Below are 15202 nucleotides of genomic sequence, written 5' to 3' on the forward strand. Positions count from 1 at the left end.
AGCAGCTCCCTGTGGAGGACTCGTGGTCCCAGAGCTCCAGGAGTTTCGGGATGGATATTTTGGGTTGATTTTGGGTGGATTTTGGGTGCATTTTGTGTTTTTTCCCCCAGAGGGTGATCGGGCACTGGAGCTGATTCCCCATGGAAGGAGGATTAAAGCTCATCCAGGGATGTGGCAGCCACAATTCCCTGGTTAATCACCACAATTCCTTCATTAATCGCCAAATTTCCTCATTAATTACCACAATTTCCTCATTAATTTCCCTCTCCTCACCCCAAAAATCTCCTTCTCCTGCCCTTTTCCCTGGAATCACTTTGCCTCTAAAGATTTCCCATGGACCAGAACAATCCCAAATTTAATTGGGAATTTAATTCCTCTCGGGAATTTCCTCACCCCAAAATCTCCTCCGTGCTCATCCTGCACCACTTGGCCTCCAGCAATAAAAATAAAGATTTCCCATGGGAAGGAGGAATCCCGAAATTCCTGGATCAGGGAATTCAGCCGCTCTCGGGCCGGGTTTGTTCCCGTCCCTCGGGATCCCACCCGGATCCCCCATCCCCGCTCCCTCCGGGGTTATTTTGATTTTGTCCGTGTGCAGGGAGCAGAAGGGAAAGGTTTAGTCTGGGGAAAAAGCTGCTGCTGACTCCAGGGAAACGCAGAATTCCCAAACCAACCCCGGGAATGCGACTCAGAACCTCAAAATTCCCATTTTTGGGGTGATTCCCCACCCTGGAAGTGTTTCCATAATGTGGTTTTGCCAAACTTTGCGCTGTTTAATAGTTAAATATATTTTTTTTTATTTTATGATGAATTTTTTCTGTTGTTTCTGTGTTGAATCCAGTCCTGGGTGGTTCTGGAGTGCCTGAGGGTGGTTTTTATTCCGATTCCACGGGTTTTTATCGGGCTCTGTGAGCCAAAAACTGCCCTGGTGCCACGGGAGGGTCCTGGCAGTGACACCTTGGCCTCTGCTGTCCCCTCGCGCCTTTGGGTCCTTTCAGCTTCCAAATAAACCCAGATTTGGGTCCTTTCTGCTTCCAAATAAACCCAGATTTGGGTCCTTTCAGCTTTCAAATAAACCCAGTTTTGGGTCCTTTCAGCTTCCAAATAAACCCAGATTTGGGTCCTTTCTGCTTCCAAATAAACCCAGTTTTGGGTCCTTTCAGCTTTCAAATAAACCCAGTTTTGGGTCCTTTCAGGCTCAAATAAACCAAACTTTGGGTCCTTTCAGGCTCTAAATGAAATCCAGCTTTGGGTCCTTTCAGATGTCAAATAAACCCAGCTTTGGGTCCTTTCAGCTTCCAAATAAACCCAGATTTGGGTCCTTTCAGCTTCTAAATAAACCCAGTTTGGGGTCCTTTCAGGCTGAAATAAACCCAGATTTGGGTCCTTTCAGACTCAAACCCAGATTTGGGTCCTTTCAGCTTCCAAATAAACCCAGTTTGGGGTCCTTTAAGGCTCCAAATAAACCCAGATCTGGGTCCTTTCAGCTTTCAAATAAACCCAGTTTTGGGTCCTTTCAGGCTCAAATAAACCAAACTTTGGGTCCTTTCAGGCTCTAAATGAAATCCAGATTTGGGTCCTTTCAGCTGTCAAATAAACCCAGATTTGGGTCCTTTCAGGCTCAAGTAAACCCAGTTTTGGGTCCTTTCAGCTTTCAAATAAACCCAACTTTGGGTCCTTTCAGGCTCTAAATTAAACCCAGATTTGGGTCCTTTCAGACTCAAACCCAGATTTGGGTCCTTTCAGCTTCCAAATAAACCCAGATTTGGGTCCTTTCAGGCTCTAAATTAAACCCAGATTTGGGTCCTTTCAGACTCAAACCCAGATTTGGGTCCTTTCAGGCTCTAAATTAAACCCAGATTTGGGTCCTTTCAGACTCAAACCCAGATTTGGGTCCTTTCAGCTTCCAAATAAACCCAGTTTGGGGTCCTTTCAGGCTCTAAAATAAACCCAGATTTGGGTCCTTTCAGGCTCTAAATAAACCCAGATTTGGGTCCTTTCAGCCTTCAAACAGAACACAAGGTGAGGACATGAATTTCACATTGACATTTTTATTAACGCCAACTGTTTTAAATCTTTTTTTTTTATTTGTTTATTTTGTAACTTTTTTTTTTTGTTGATTTTTTTTAAAGGATATTTTTGTGATTTTTTTTTTTTTCTGTAATCCTTTTCATTTTTTTTTTTTAAACAATAGCACAAAAATGTCTGAAGGGGGAAGCAGCCTGACAAGTTAAATCTGATGACCTTCCAAAAAAAATTTAACAGTTAAAGCCACACCAAATACGAATCCCTGTTAAAGAAAATAAGGAAAAAAGAAAAAAAAAGAGGAAAAAAAAATGACAAAAAATAATAAAAATAAAAGCTGGAACTCCAACCTTTGTGTATTAGAGGGTGGCTGGTTAGTAGGACCACGCTGCTTTGGGAGGGGATGATGGCACAGCTTCATCATCATCATCATCATCATCATCATCATTTTAAGGCTTCTGAATCCAATTTTCCAGCGAAATCACGGCGAGGAAAGGGGGAGTTGGATCCTCTGGAGAAGGAGGGGAGGGCACATCCCCCTGCTCGGGGAGGAAATGGGAAATAAAATCAAACTGCACCAACCTTTCTGTTTTTAATGTGGCTGTGAGAGGATTTTCCTTTACAATCCGAGCTCTGCACGAAGGACATCAGCGAGAGGGGATGGGGGAACCCAACAGAAACAGAACAGGGGGGTTTGGGGTTGTTTTTTGGGGGGTTTGGGGTTGTTTTTTGGGGGGTTTGGGGTTTTTTGGGGGTTTTTTTTAGGGGGTTTGGGTTTTTTTTGGGGGGTTTGGGGTTTTTTGGGTTTTTTTTGGGGGGTTTTGTGGGGTTTTTTTGTTGTTGCTGAGACAAAAGGGAAAGGGGGAAAATCCTCGGGGTGATCTCCCCAAAACCTCAGACGGGTTCTGTCAAAGCACAGCTGGCCCAGGGATCCCCACTCCTGCCTCAGACTGACCTAAAAACCCCTGGTTTTGTCTTTTTTTAGGGTGTAAAAAACAGAACATCTGTCAATAAAGAGTGTCAGGAAAGGGGAGGGAGGGGTGTTAAATATTTTAACCACTGACAAGGCTTGAGGAAGTTTCACAGTTTTGTTATGCTCTATTTTATTACTATCATATTTACAGATTTTTTTTTTCTCTCTCTCTTATTTTTTTTTGTGTGTTTTTGTATTTTTTTTTTCTCTCTTTCTCTCTCTCTCTCTCTTTTTCTGCAGAATCGCTGATAAGATTTTTTTTGTTGTTGTTGTTTTGTTTTTTCCAAACAGAATTTTTCCCAAATTCTTGGAGTGTGTGAGCAGGAACCGGTTAAACTCTACATTCACGGTCCAATCCCCATGGGCTTGAGGAGGAGGAGGAGAGGGAGGAAGAGGAGGAAATAAACATTAAAAAAAACAAAAAAAAAGAAAAAAAACCACCCCAAGAAACCAAAACTAAAAAAAAAAAGAAGAAAAAAATAAAGAAAAATAAACAAAAAATAAATTAAAATAAAGAAAAAGTAAAGAAAAGATAAAAAAAAATAAACTAAAAATAAACTAAAAATAAACTAAAAAAATAAACAAAACTAAAATTAAAAATAAACCAAAAATAAAGTAAACAAAAAATAAACAAAAATCAAGCAGAAAATAAACAAAAAATAAATTAAAAATAAACAAAAAAATAAACAAAAAATAAACAAAAACCAAGCAGAAAATAAAAAATAAATTAAAAATAAACCAAAAAATAAACCAAAAATAAACAAAAAATAAATTAAAAATAAACCAAAAATAAGCAAAAATAAGCAAAAAATAAACTAAAAATAAACCAAAAAATAAACAAAAAACAAGCAAAAAATAAACAAAAATGAAATTAAAAAGAAACAAAAAATAAATGAAAAATAAACAAAAAAAATAAACAAAAATAAGCAAAAATTAAACAAAAAATAAATGAAAAAGAAACAAAAAAATAAATTAAAAAATAAACCAAAAAATAAACAAAAATAAGCAAAAATTAAACAAAAAATAAATGAAAAATAAACAAAAAATAAATTAAAAATAAACCAAAAAATAAGAAAAAAAACCCAAAAAATAAGCAAAAAATAAACAAAAATCCCCAAAAAAACAACCAAAAAAAAAGAAAAAAATTAAAAAAAAAAAACCCCAAACAAATCTCCCGAATTGTTGGCTGGGGGGTCAGGGGTGGGGGGCTCCTCCCTGGTCCCCTGGGCTGTGCTGGGGCCGCTGCTGGCGCCGGGGGCTCACACGGGGGCTCGGCGCTGCTGCAGGAAGTGCTGGATGCTGTCGGCGTCGCGCCGCAGCCACGCCGCGTTGAGCAGGATGTTCTCGCAGCACTGCTGCACCGTGCGCTCCGCCGACGGAGCGGGGTGGCTCTCGAAGAACGCCTGCGGGGAGAAGGAAACTGCTGGGAGAAGGTTCTGGATGGCACTGGAGCAGGAGGGGTTAATGGGAACTGGGGAAGAGCAGGAGGGGGGAATGGTGGAGTGGGGTGGGTTGGGTTGGGTTGGGCTGGGTTGGGTTGGGCTGGGCTGGGTTGGGTTGGGTTGGGTTGGGTTGGGCTGGGTTGGGTTGGGCTGGGTTGGGTTGGGGTGGGTTGGGTTGGGTTGGGCTGGGCTGGGCTGGGTTGGGCTGGGTTGGGCTGGGTTGGGGTGGGTTGGGTTGGGTTGGGTTGGGGTGGGTTGGGTTGGGTTGGGCTGGGTTGGGCTGGGTTGGGTTGGGCTGGGCTGGGTTGGGCTGGGTTGGGTTGGGTTGGGCTGGGTTGGGTTGGGTTGGGTTGGGCTGGGCTGGGATGGGTTGGGCTGGGCTGGGTTGGGCTGAGTTGGGTTGGGCTGGGCTGGGTTGGGTTGGGCTGGGTTGGGTTGGGCTGGGTTGAGTTGGGTTGGGCTGGGTTGGGCTGGGTTGGGTTGGGTTGGGCTGGGTTGGGCTGGGCTGGGTTGGGTTGGGTTGGGCTGGGTTGGGCTGTACTGGGTTGGGCTGGGTTGGGTTGGGTTGGGCTGGGCTGGGTTGGGCTGGGTTGGGCTGGGTTGGGTTGGGTTGGGTTGGGCTGGGCTGGGTTGGGTTGGGTTGGGTTGGGTTGGGCTGGGTTGGGTTGGGTTGGGCTGGGTTGGGCTGGGTTGGGCTGGGTTGGGTTGGGCTGGGTTGGGTTGGGTTGGGCTGGGCTGGGTTGGGTTGGGTTGGGTTGGGCTGGGTTGGGTTGGGATGGGTTGGGTTGGGTTGGATGAGGGGGAAAATCAGGGAGTGACAGAGACAGAGCCACGGCCCTGGGAACCTGCAGGGATGGGGAAATGTTCACAGGGATGAGGAAATGTTCCCAGGGATGGGGAAATGCTTCCAGTTTGGCTGGACACTGACTTTAGGGGATGGACAGTGACCCCAGGGATGGATGGACAGTAACTCCAGGGATGGACAGACAGTGATTCCAGGGATGGATGGACAGTGACTCCAGGGATGGACGGATGGACAGTGACTCCAGGGATGGACAGACAGTGACCCCAGGGATGGATGGATGGACAGTGACTCCAGGGATGGATGGATGGACAGTGACCCCAGGGATGGACAGTGACCCCAGGGATGGATGGACAGTGACTCCAGGGATAGATGGACAGTGACTCCAGGGATGGATGGACAGTGACTCCAGGGATGGATGGATGGACAGTGACCCCAGGGATGGATGGACAGTGACCCCAGGGATGGATGGACAGTGACCCCAGGGATGGACAGACAGTGACCCCAGGGATGGATGGACAGTGACTCCAGGGATAGATGGACAGTGACTCCAGGGATGGATGGACAGTGACCCCAGGGATGGATGGATGGACAGTGACCCCAGGGATGGATGGACAGTGACCCCAGGGATGGATGGACAGTGACTCCAGGGATGGATGGACAGTGACCCCAGGGATAGATGGATGGACAGTGACTCCAGGGATGGATGGACAGTGACCCCAGGGATGGATGGATGGACAGTGACTCCAGGGATGGATGGACAGTGACTCCAGGGATGGATGGATGGACAGTGACCCCAGGGATGGACAGTGACTCCAGGGATGGATGGATGGACAGTGACCCCAGGGATGGACAGTGACTCCAGGGATGGATGGACAGTGACTCCAGGGATGGATGGACAGTGACCCCAGGGATGGATGGACAGTGACCCCAGGGATGGATGGACAGTAACTCCAGGGATGGATGGATGGACAGTGACTCCAGGCCAGGCTGGCTGGACACTCTCCCATTTCCTCCTGGAGCCCTTCCCAGGGCTGCTGTGACATTTTCCTGGGACAGGAGTTATCCCAGCCTCCCTCCAAGCATTTCCATTTTCCTGGGAAAATCCTTTTCCCAGGATTTGTCAGATCACCTCACACTCTACAAGGTGAGGAGGCTCAGACAGGGAATTCTCCACTAAAAGCTCAGGAATTCTCTTGGAAAAGAGCTGGGATTTAATTAGGGGTGGTTTTTCTGCTCAGTGTTTTGCAAAAATAAATTTTAAAAAAATAATTCTAACGCAAAATTATCTGTAAAATTATTTTTTGCTATTAAATCTTGGCTAAAAAAAGTCAGTAAATGATAAAAAGGACAGACCCAGCTCAGGGCTCAGCTGACCCTTGGAATAAAAATTCCTTCTGAGTGTTTTCCTAACAGGAAAGCTCTAATTAACAAATTAACAGCCCTATTTTAAAGTTTCTTCTTCCAGGATGTTCTTGGAAAAATGTGGGGAACAAATCAAAAATGAAGCCCACACCCACCCTCAGAGCTCGACCAGTGATGGAAGTGGGAATAATTCTGAATATTTAAAAGTTTTCTTTTTCTGGGGAGGCTCAAAGCTGCTGCCAAACTCTGCTGGATTTTATCAAAGTTGAAATGAATGAAGCAGAAATCAGTGGAAATTCCAGATTCCTTCCAAAATGCTGATTTAAGGCATTTCTGTAATATTTTATCCAACCTAAAAAGGGGCAGTTTGGGGACAGAACAACAAAATCCACCAGGATTTGACTCTTCCAGCCAGAGCACCCCAAGTTTATCAGTGACTAATTAATAAATTCTTTAATTAAAGCTTCTTACCTTCACTTCTGCAGCCATTTTATCGTTTGCAAATCCATCCACTGTCAGCTGAAGGGGGAAAAAAACCCAAAATTAGGGTGAAATTCAACATTTCCAGTCCCAGGTGTGAGGGAAGGGCTTTTCCTCAGGGCCCCACGTACCTTTATTAATCTGGATATTAAGAATCCACCTTGGTATCGATTATAAAGCTCCTCCCAGTTGTCCCTTACGAATTTCCAAGCAGCTTTCCTGCCCTGCTTGCTGCCTCCAGCCACTCCTCCAATCACTGACACCGTGTCCTGGGGACGTACCTCTTCCTGGGGAGGGAAATATTGTCAATATTCCACATTTTTACAAGAATTTTGACACCTTGGGTTAAGGTTTTAGGCATTTCCACACTCAATCAGTCAATTAAAGCGCTTTTTTTAATCCCAAAATTTAATGTACAACTCAAAGCTTGAAGGAAAAGCAAATCTCTGAGTTATTCTCAGGTTACATCCACAAAAAAATTGATTTTTACTTAAAACTGGAGAGATTTAGAGAGATCATTTTGGCTCTTTGGTAAATTGAGAGGTAAAAGTGCATTTTGGCTCCCTGGGAATTGGTGCTGGAAGCACTGCCAGGAAAATTGGGATGAATTTCCACAGGGAATCAGAAAATCCCCACATCTGAAATCAGGAAATCTGAAAATCAGAAAATCTGCTTGGAGCAGGAGTCTCCTTCAGATTTTTACTTAATTTGGAACCAACTCACTCCAATTTTTGTTAATTTGGAACCACCTCAGTCAAATTTTTGTTCATTTGGAATCACCTCAGTCAAAATTTTGTTCATTTAGAGCCATCTCAGTCAAATTTTGGTTAATTTAGAACCATCTCAGCCAAATTCTTCTTAATTTGGACCCACCTCAGTTAAATTTTTGTTCATTTAGAACCATCTCAGTTGAATTTTTGTTAATTTGGAACCATTTGAGTTAAATTTTTGTTAATTTGGAACCATCTCAGTTAAATTTTTGTTAATTTGGAACCACCTCACTCAAAATTTCTCTTAACTTTGAACCAACCCTCTCAAGATTTTTCTTAATTTGGAATTTCCCCTTCAAAAAAACCCTGAAGACACAACTCAAAGCTTGACCCATGAGGAGAATTCCTGCAGTTCTGAGCCCATCCCGCTCTCCCCATGAGGAATTCCCTTGGAATATCCCAAAGGAAAGGGATTTTTCCCAGGAACTCACCGAAAGTGCAAAGGTGAGAACTTTTTGGATCAGCTCTGGCTGGGAGATGGCTCCGAGGACGCGCTCGATCCGGTTCTTCTCCTCCTGCATGTCAGCCTGCTTGTGCAGCTGCAGGGGAAAACACACCCCAAATATTAATTAGTAATTAATTCCACGCCTAATGAACCCTCTGTGGGTGCCAGGGCTGCTAATTACTCATCAAACCCAAATTGGCCTCGCCGGTGGCTCCGTTAATCCCAAGGAATGAACGGATTTTCAGCAGGACAGGGAGAAACTCCCACTGGAATTTCACACCAGGAGCCAGGATTGGGGCTGGCTCTGGATAAATCCCAGCCCAGAGGGATTTTTGAGGGAGAAATTCCCACTGGAATTTCACACCAGGAGCCAGGATTGGGGCTGGCTCTGGATAAATCCCAGCCCAGAGGGATTTTTGAGGGAGAAATTCCCACTGGAATTTCACACCAGGAGCCAGGACTGGGGCTGGCTGTGGATAAATCCCAGCCCAGAGGGATTTTTGAGGGAGAAATTCCCATGGGAATTTCACACCAGGACCTGGGATTGGGGCTGGCTGTGGATAAATCCCAGCCCAGAGGGATTTTTGAGGGAGAAATTCCCATGGGAATTTCACACCAGGAGCCAGGATTGGGACTGGCTGTGGATAAATCCCAGCCCAGAGGGATTTTTGAGGGAGAAATTCCCACTGGAATTTCACACCAGGACCCAGGATTGGGGCTGGCTGTGGATAAATCCCAGCCCAGAGGGATTTTTGAGGGAGAAATTCCCACTGGAATTTCACACCAGGACCCAGGATTGGGGCTGACTCTGGATAAATCCCAGCCCAGAGGGATTTTTGAGGGAGAAATTCCCACTGGAATTTCACACCAGGACCCAGGATTGGGGCTGGCTCTGGATAAATCCCAGCCCAGAGGGATTTTTGAGGGAGAAATTCCCACTGGAATTTCACACCAGGAGCCAGGATTGGGGCTGGCTGTGGATAAATCCCAGCCCAGAGGGATTTTTGAGGGAGAAATTCCCACTGGAATTTCACACCAGAACCCAGGATTGGGGCTGGCTCTGGATAAATCCCAGCCCAGAGGGATTTTTGAGGGAGAAATTCCCACTGGAATTTCACACCAGGACCTGGGATTGGGGCTGGCTCTGGATAAATCCCAGCCCAGAGGGATTTTTGAGGGAGAATTTCACACTGGAATTTCACACCAGGACCCAGGATTGGGGCTGGCTCTGGATAAATCCCAGCCCAGAGGGATTTTTGAGGGAGAAATTCCCACTGGAATTTCACACCAGGACCTGGGATTGGGGCTGGCTCTGGATAAATCCCAGCCCAGAGGGATTTTTGAGGGAGAAATTCCCATGGGAATTTCACACCAGGACCTGGGATTGGGGCTGGCTGTGGATAAATCCCAGCCCAGAGGGATTTTTGAGGGAGAAAAGGGGGATTTTGGAGAGTGAGCACTCACCTTCAGCATGGTGTCCAGAGTGGAGCTGTCGCCGTGCTTCAGCACAGTCACGTAGACCTGGGAGAAAACCAGGAATGACTTCCAAAAAAAAATAAAACTTTGGGAAATGCAGCAATTTTATATGGAATTGGGTCAGAATTCCCAAATCTGGAAGCACCAGCACTGCTCCCTCCCGTGTTTTAACTCTGCCTTAGAAAGACGCTTCAACTCTGATGTTTTCATCCATTTCAGGAAAATCTGGGTAATTCCAGAAGTGGGATGACCAAAAAAGAGGGATTTCCACCCTTCCCTTTGGAATACACCTGCCAGGGGGGTGGGGAGAGATTTTGGGGACCCCCAAAACCCCCCCAGGACCTACAGGACTCCTCAGGTCAGCGGAGAGGATGTGCTTCCCTTCCACGTGCTCCTTGAACCGGCGCCGGGCCTCTTCCAGCGTCGCCTTGTGCCCGGCTTTTCCCAGTTTTCCCAAGACCAGACCCCTCAGGAGGGCATCCAAGTGGCCTAGGAGTGAGGGAAAATGGAAAAAATGGGATTATTTGGGAGTTTTTCCCAGTTTTCCCAAGACCAGACCCCTCAGGAGGGCATCCAGGTGGCCTAGAAGTGAGGGAAAATGGAAAAAATGGGATTATTTGGGAGTTTTTCCCAGTTTTCCCAAGACCAGACCCCTCAGGAGGGCATCCAGGTGGCCTAGGAGTGAGGAAAAATGGAAAAAAATGGATTTCCATCCTTGTAATCCAAGAATTTTCCTGCCCTGCAGCAGATGGAAAATTAAGCAGGGAATTTTTATCAAGTTTTACTATTTTAACTCTGTTTTTTTAAGGATTGTTTGCCTGTTTTTAAAAATAAAAACACCCCTGAATGCCTCTTTCGGCCTCATTTTCCTCCCTTCCCTCCTCACTTTCCCCCAAATCCCTGATGAGTTATTGACACTCAAGATTCCCAAAATTTCCCAGCAGTTTTCCCCCAAATCCCTGCTGATTTATCAACACTCCAGATTCCCAACCCCATAATTAAATTTCCCAGTTTTCCCCCAAATCCCTGATAATTTTTTGACACTCAAGATTCCCAAATCCCAAATCCTGCTTCCCAAATCCCTGCTGATTTATCAGCACTCCAGATTCCCAACCCCATAATTAAATTTCCCAGTTTTCCCCCAAATCCCTGATGATTTTTTGACACTCAAGATTCCCAATCCCCAAATCCTTCTTCCCAAATCCAATCCCAAATCCTGCTTGATTTATCAACACTCCAGATTCCCAACCCCATAACTACATTTCCCAGTTTTCCCCCAAATCCCTGATGATTTTTTGACACTCAAGATTCCCAAATCCAATCCCAAATCCCTGCTGATTCATCAACACTCCAGATTCCCAACCCCATAATTAAATTTCCCAGTTTTCCCCCAAATCCCTGATAATTTTTTGACACTCAAGATTCCCAAATCCCAAATCCTGCTTCCCAAATCCCTGCTGATTCATCAACACTCCAGATTCCCAACCCCATAATTAAATTTCCCAGTTTTCCCCCAAATCCCTGATGATTTTTTTGACACTCAAGATTCCCAAATCCTTCTTCCCAAATCCAATCCCAAATCCTGTTTGCTTTACCCCGATTCCCAACCCCACATCTGCATTTCCCAGCACAAAATCCCTGCTGATTTATCCACCCCAGAAGACCCTCCCCCAGAATTCCCCAGCAGAACTTTCCTACCCTCTCCAGGTTTGGGGTCCCAGCCCAGCCTCTCCCCGATGGGGGAGAAGACGTCTCTGATGAACACCTGGATGTCCTCGTGGAAATCCGTGTGGGACAGGAGCGTGGCCAGGATGCCCAGGTTGCAGCTCAGGTCGCTCCACACGGTGTAGTTGGGCTCGTTCACAAAAGCTTCCATCACTTTCAGCACCTCCACGGTGCTGATGATTCCAGCTCGGGCCTGGGGGAAAAAGGAAACAAACGAAAAAAAAGGGATTAATCCTGGGTTTTTTAATAGCTCATCAATTTTGTACCAATCCCAAAGGATTTTGTACCAATCCCTGGGGCTGAGGGTCCCCAGAGGAGCTCTGGGGTTTGTGCTCTGCCCCAGTCCTGAGGGATTTTTCTCAATCCCAAAGGATTTTCTCAATCCCAAATGATTTTGGCCCAATCCAAAAGGAGTTTGTCCCAATCCCTGAGGATTTTGCCCCAGTCCCAGTGGATTCTGCCCCAATCCCAAGGGATTTCACCCCACTCCCAAGGGATTCTTCCCATTCCCAGAGGATTCTGCCTCAATCCCAGTGGATTCTGCCCCAATCTCAGTGGATTTTCTCTATCCCAAGGGATTTTGCCCCATTCCTAAGGGATTCTACCCCATTCCCAGAGGATTCTCCCCCAATCCCAGAGGATTCTGCTCCAGTCCCAGAGGATTCTGCCCCAATCCCAGAGGATTCTCCCCCATTCCCAAGGGATTTTTTCTATCCCAAGGGATTCTGCTCCAATCCCAGAGGATTCTCCCCCATTCCCAGAGGATTCTCCCCCAATCCCAGAGGATTCTGCCCCATTCCCAAGGGATTCTGCCCCATTCCCAAGGGATTCTGCCCCATTCTCAGAGGATTCTGCCCCATTCCCAGAGGATTCTCCCCCAATCCCAGAGGATTCTGCCCCATTCCCAAGGGATTCTCCCCCATTCCCAAGGGATTCTGCCCCATTCTCAGAGGATTCTGCTCCATTCCCAAAGGATTCTGCCCCATTCCCAGAGGATTCTGCCCCATTCCCAGAGGATTCTGCCCCATTCCCAAGGGATTCTATCCCAATCCCAAGGGTTTCTCCCCTATTCCCAAGGGATTCTCCCCCAATCCCAAGGGATTCTGCCCCATTCCCAGAGGATTCTGCCCCATTCCCAGAGGATTCTGCCCCATTCCCAAGGGATTCTGCCCCATTCCCAAGGGATTCTGCCCCATTCCCAAGGGATTCTATCCCATTCCCAAGGGATTCTGCCCCACTCCCAGAGGATTCTCCCCCATTCCCAGAGGATTCTGCCCCATTCCCAGAGGATTCTGCCCCATTCCCAAGGGATTCTGCCCCATTCCCAGAGGATTCTCCCCCATTCCCAAGGGATTCTCCCCCATTCCCAAGGGATTCTCCCCCATTCCCAGAGGATTCTCCCCCATTCCCAGAGGATTCTCCCCCATTCCCAGAGGATTCTGCCCTGTCTGGGGCTCACCAGGGAGAAGAGGTCGTTCTGCAGCCCCAGCCTGTCCACAGGGGGCAGGGACAGGTCCTTGATGGCCGGGATGAGGCTCTCGAGCATGGCCGGGCTGTACTGGGTGCGGTAAAACCCCACCGTGCCCAGGTTCAGCTGCCAGCACAAAAACACCACAAAAACAACGAGATTTTACATGGGTTTTTATCTAAAATATATTCCATGTTCATCTAGGCTGAAATGAAATTTATTTTGTGTTTGTGTGTTTAAATAAAATGTCATTTATTGTTGTACGTGTGTGTTTTTGTCTGAAATATATTTGATATTTATGTATATTGAAATGAAATTTATTTTATGTTAATATATTTAAATAAAATTAATTTATTATTCATTATTCCATTATTTCCATTATTTATATAATCTATATATTATAGTATATTATAGTATTGTTTATTATGATAGCATTTATATTACTTATTATTTATTATTTATTATATATTATTTATTATTTGTCATAAGCCCTTTATTAATATAAATACAAAATATATTATTAAAATATAAAAATAAAAATATAAATTATAAATATAAAATGTAATTTATATTTGTTAATGTTAAATGTTATATGTTATATAATTATAATTTTATAATTATATAAAATGTAATTTATATTTATATATAGCTGTATAAAATATGTGTCTAAAATAAGTCTTTGTATTTATATGTATTTAAAATACACCTCTGTATTTGAACTTATTTATTTAAAATTTATCTTTATAGATATTTATCTATCTTTTTTATTTATACTTATTTATCTAAACTTTATCTTTGTATGTATACACATTTACCTAAAATATCCTTGCATCTACACATATTTATCTAAGATATCTTTGCATTGTTATATATTTTAAATATACCTTTATGTATATTTATCTCAAATACATCGTATTTATCTAAAAGATACCTTTATATTTATACATTTATCTAAAATATGTCTGTATACAAATTTACCTAAACTATTTTTGTAAACATATTTATCTAAAATATATCTCTATATGTATTTTATACATAGAAAGCATATGTAGAAAGAGCACATATAGAAAAATAATATATTAAATTATATATTAACATAGTAAATAAATATACAAATTAAAATTTTAGTATATATAACTATATAGTATAGTATAGTATATATTTATATTAAATAAAATATAGACATAAAGTATTAAAAGTATATATCTAAAGTATATATAAAAGTATCTAAAGTATATATCTTAAGTATAGACATATATATAGACAGGAATTTAAATACAAATAAAGTAAGAGAATATATTTGATACATGGTATAAAGCATATAATAATTGTAATAATTATAATTATAATGGAATTGAGATAATAAAATAATAACAATAACAATAATAACAATAATAAAATAATAACAATAACCATGATAACAATGACTAAAAAAGCCACCACATCTCAACTCAAATCCTGCCTTTAATTTCAGTTTTTCCCAGGCTTGAATTCCCAAAAAAATTCCAGTTGACATTGCAGGAAAATGAGAAAGGGGAGGAATGGGAGCCAAAACTCCACGGGGAGGTCCTTTCAGAGGAAACCCAAAATTCCAAGGGGAAATGGAAATAAAAGAGGGGAAGAAGAAAATGGAATTTTCAGGACTCACCTTGACCCACTGCTCTGGTTTGGTGTCCTTCAACACCACGGTGAGCTCCGGTTTGTCCATCAAAATCTGCATTTTGGCACTGCTGGGGTCCTCGCTCGTGCAAATACTGATGGGCACCATCCACATGGGGAAATCCTCCCCTGGAAAAGAGGGAAAAAAAGGAATCAGGGAAAAAAAAATGGGTGGAAAACACTGAAAAACCGAACTGAAATGGGTCCCAGGTGCAGGTTCAGCGCTGAAAATGAAATTGGGGGAAAAAAAAGGCTCAAATCTGAAGGTAGAAATTTGAAATGTCAGTTTTTAGAGGTAAAAATCTGAGGGAAAATGTCAGTTTTAGAGGTAAAAAACTGAGGGGAAGTGACAGTTTTAGTCTGAAGTAAAATGTCAGTTTTGGAGTTGAAAATTGGAAGGGAAATGTCTGTCTTAGAGGTAAAAAATCTGAGGGAAAATGTCTGGTTTTGAGGTAAAAATCTGAGGGAAAATGACAGTTTTAGAGTAGAGAATCTGAAGGAAAATGAGAGTTTTAGAGTTAAAACCCCCAAAAATCTTTAAACTAACTTTCAAGCCAAACATTTTAACTTAG

The 15202-nt window shown here is 43.8% G+C and overlaps 1 protein-coding gene across 1 annotated transcript in view; it reads right to left on the minus strand.

Annotated features, from left to right (window-relative positions):
- Window positions 1-1928: 1928 nt before the first annotated feature.
- Window positions 1929-15202, minus strand: part of NPEPPS (aminopeptidase puromycin sensitive) — a 57499-nt gene continuing 44225 nt past the window's right edge. The window contains exons 15-24 of the mRNA XM_058857850.1: window positions 14620-14759; window positions 12963-13097; window positions 11477-11696; window positions 10125-10267; window positions 9767-9823; window positions 8289-8396; window positions 7219-7374; window positions 7079-7126; window positions 4262-4401; window positions 1929-2564 (exon numbers count right to left, since the gene is read on the minus strand). Of these exons, the coding sequence (XP_058713833.1) occupies window positions 2507-2564; window positions 4262-4401; window positions 7079-7126; window positions 7219-7374; window positions 8289-8396; window positions 9767-9823; window positions 10125-10267; window positions 11477-11696; window positions 12963-13097; window positions 14620-14759 (1205 nt within the window). The 3' untranslated portion in view covers window positions 1929-2506. The remainder of the gene's footprint in view (window positions 2565-4261; window positions 4402-7078; window positions 7127-7218; window positions 7375-8288; window positions 8397-9766; window positions 9824-10124; window positions 10268-11476; window positions 11697-12962; window positions 13098-14619; window positions 14760-15202) is intronic.

The sequence above is a fragment of the Poecile atricapillus genome, chromosome 27 (assembly GCF_030490865.1).
Source record: "Poecile atricapillus isolate bPoeAtr1 chromosome 27, bPoeAtr1.hap1, whole genome shotgun sequence".
NCBI classification, from domain to species: domain Eukaryota; kingdom Metazoa; phylum Chordata; class Aves; order Passeriformes; family Paridae; genus Poecile; species Poecile atricapillus.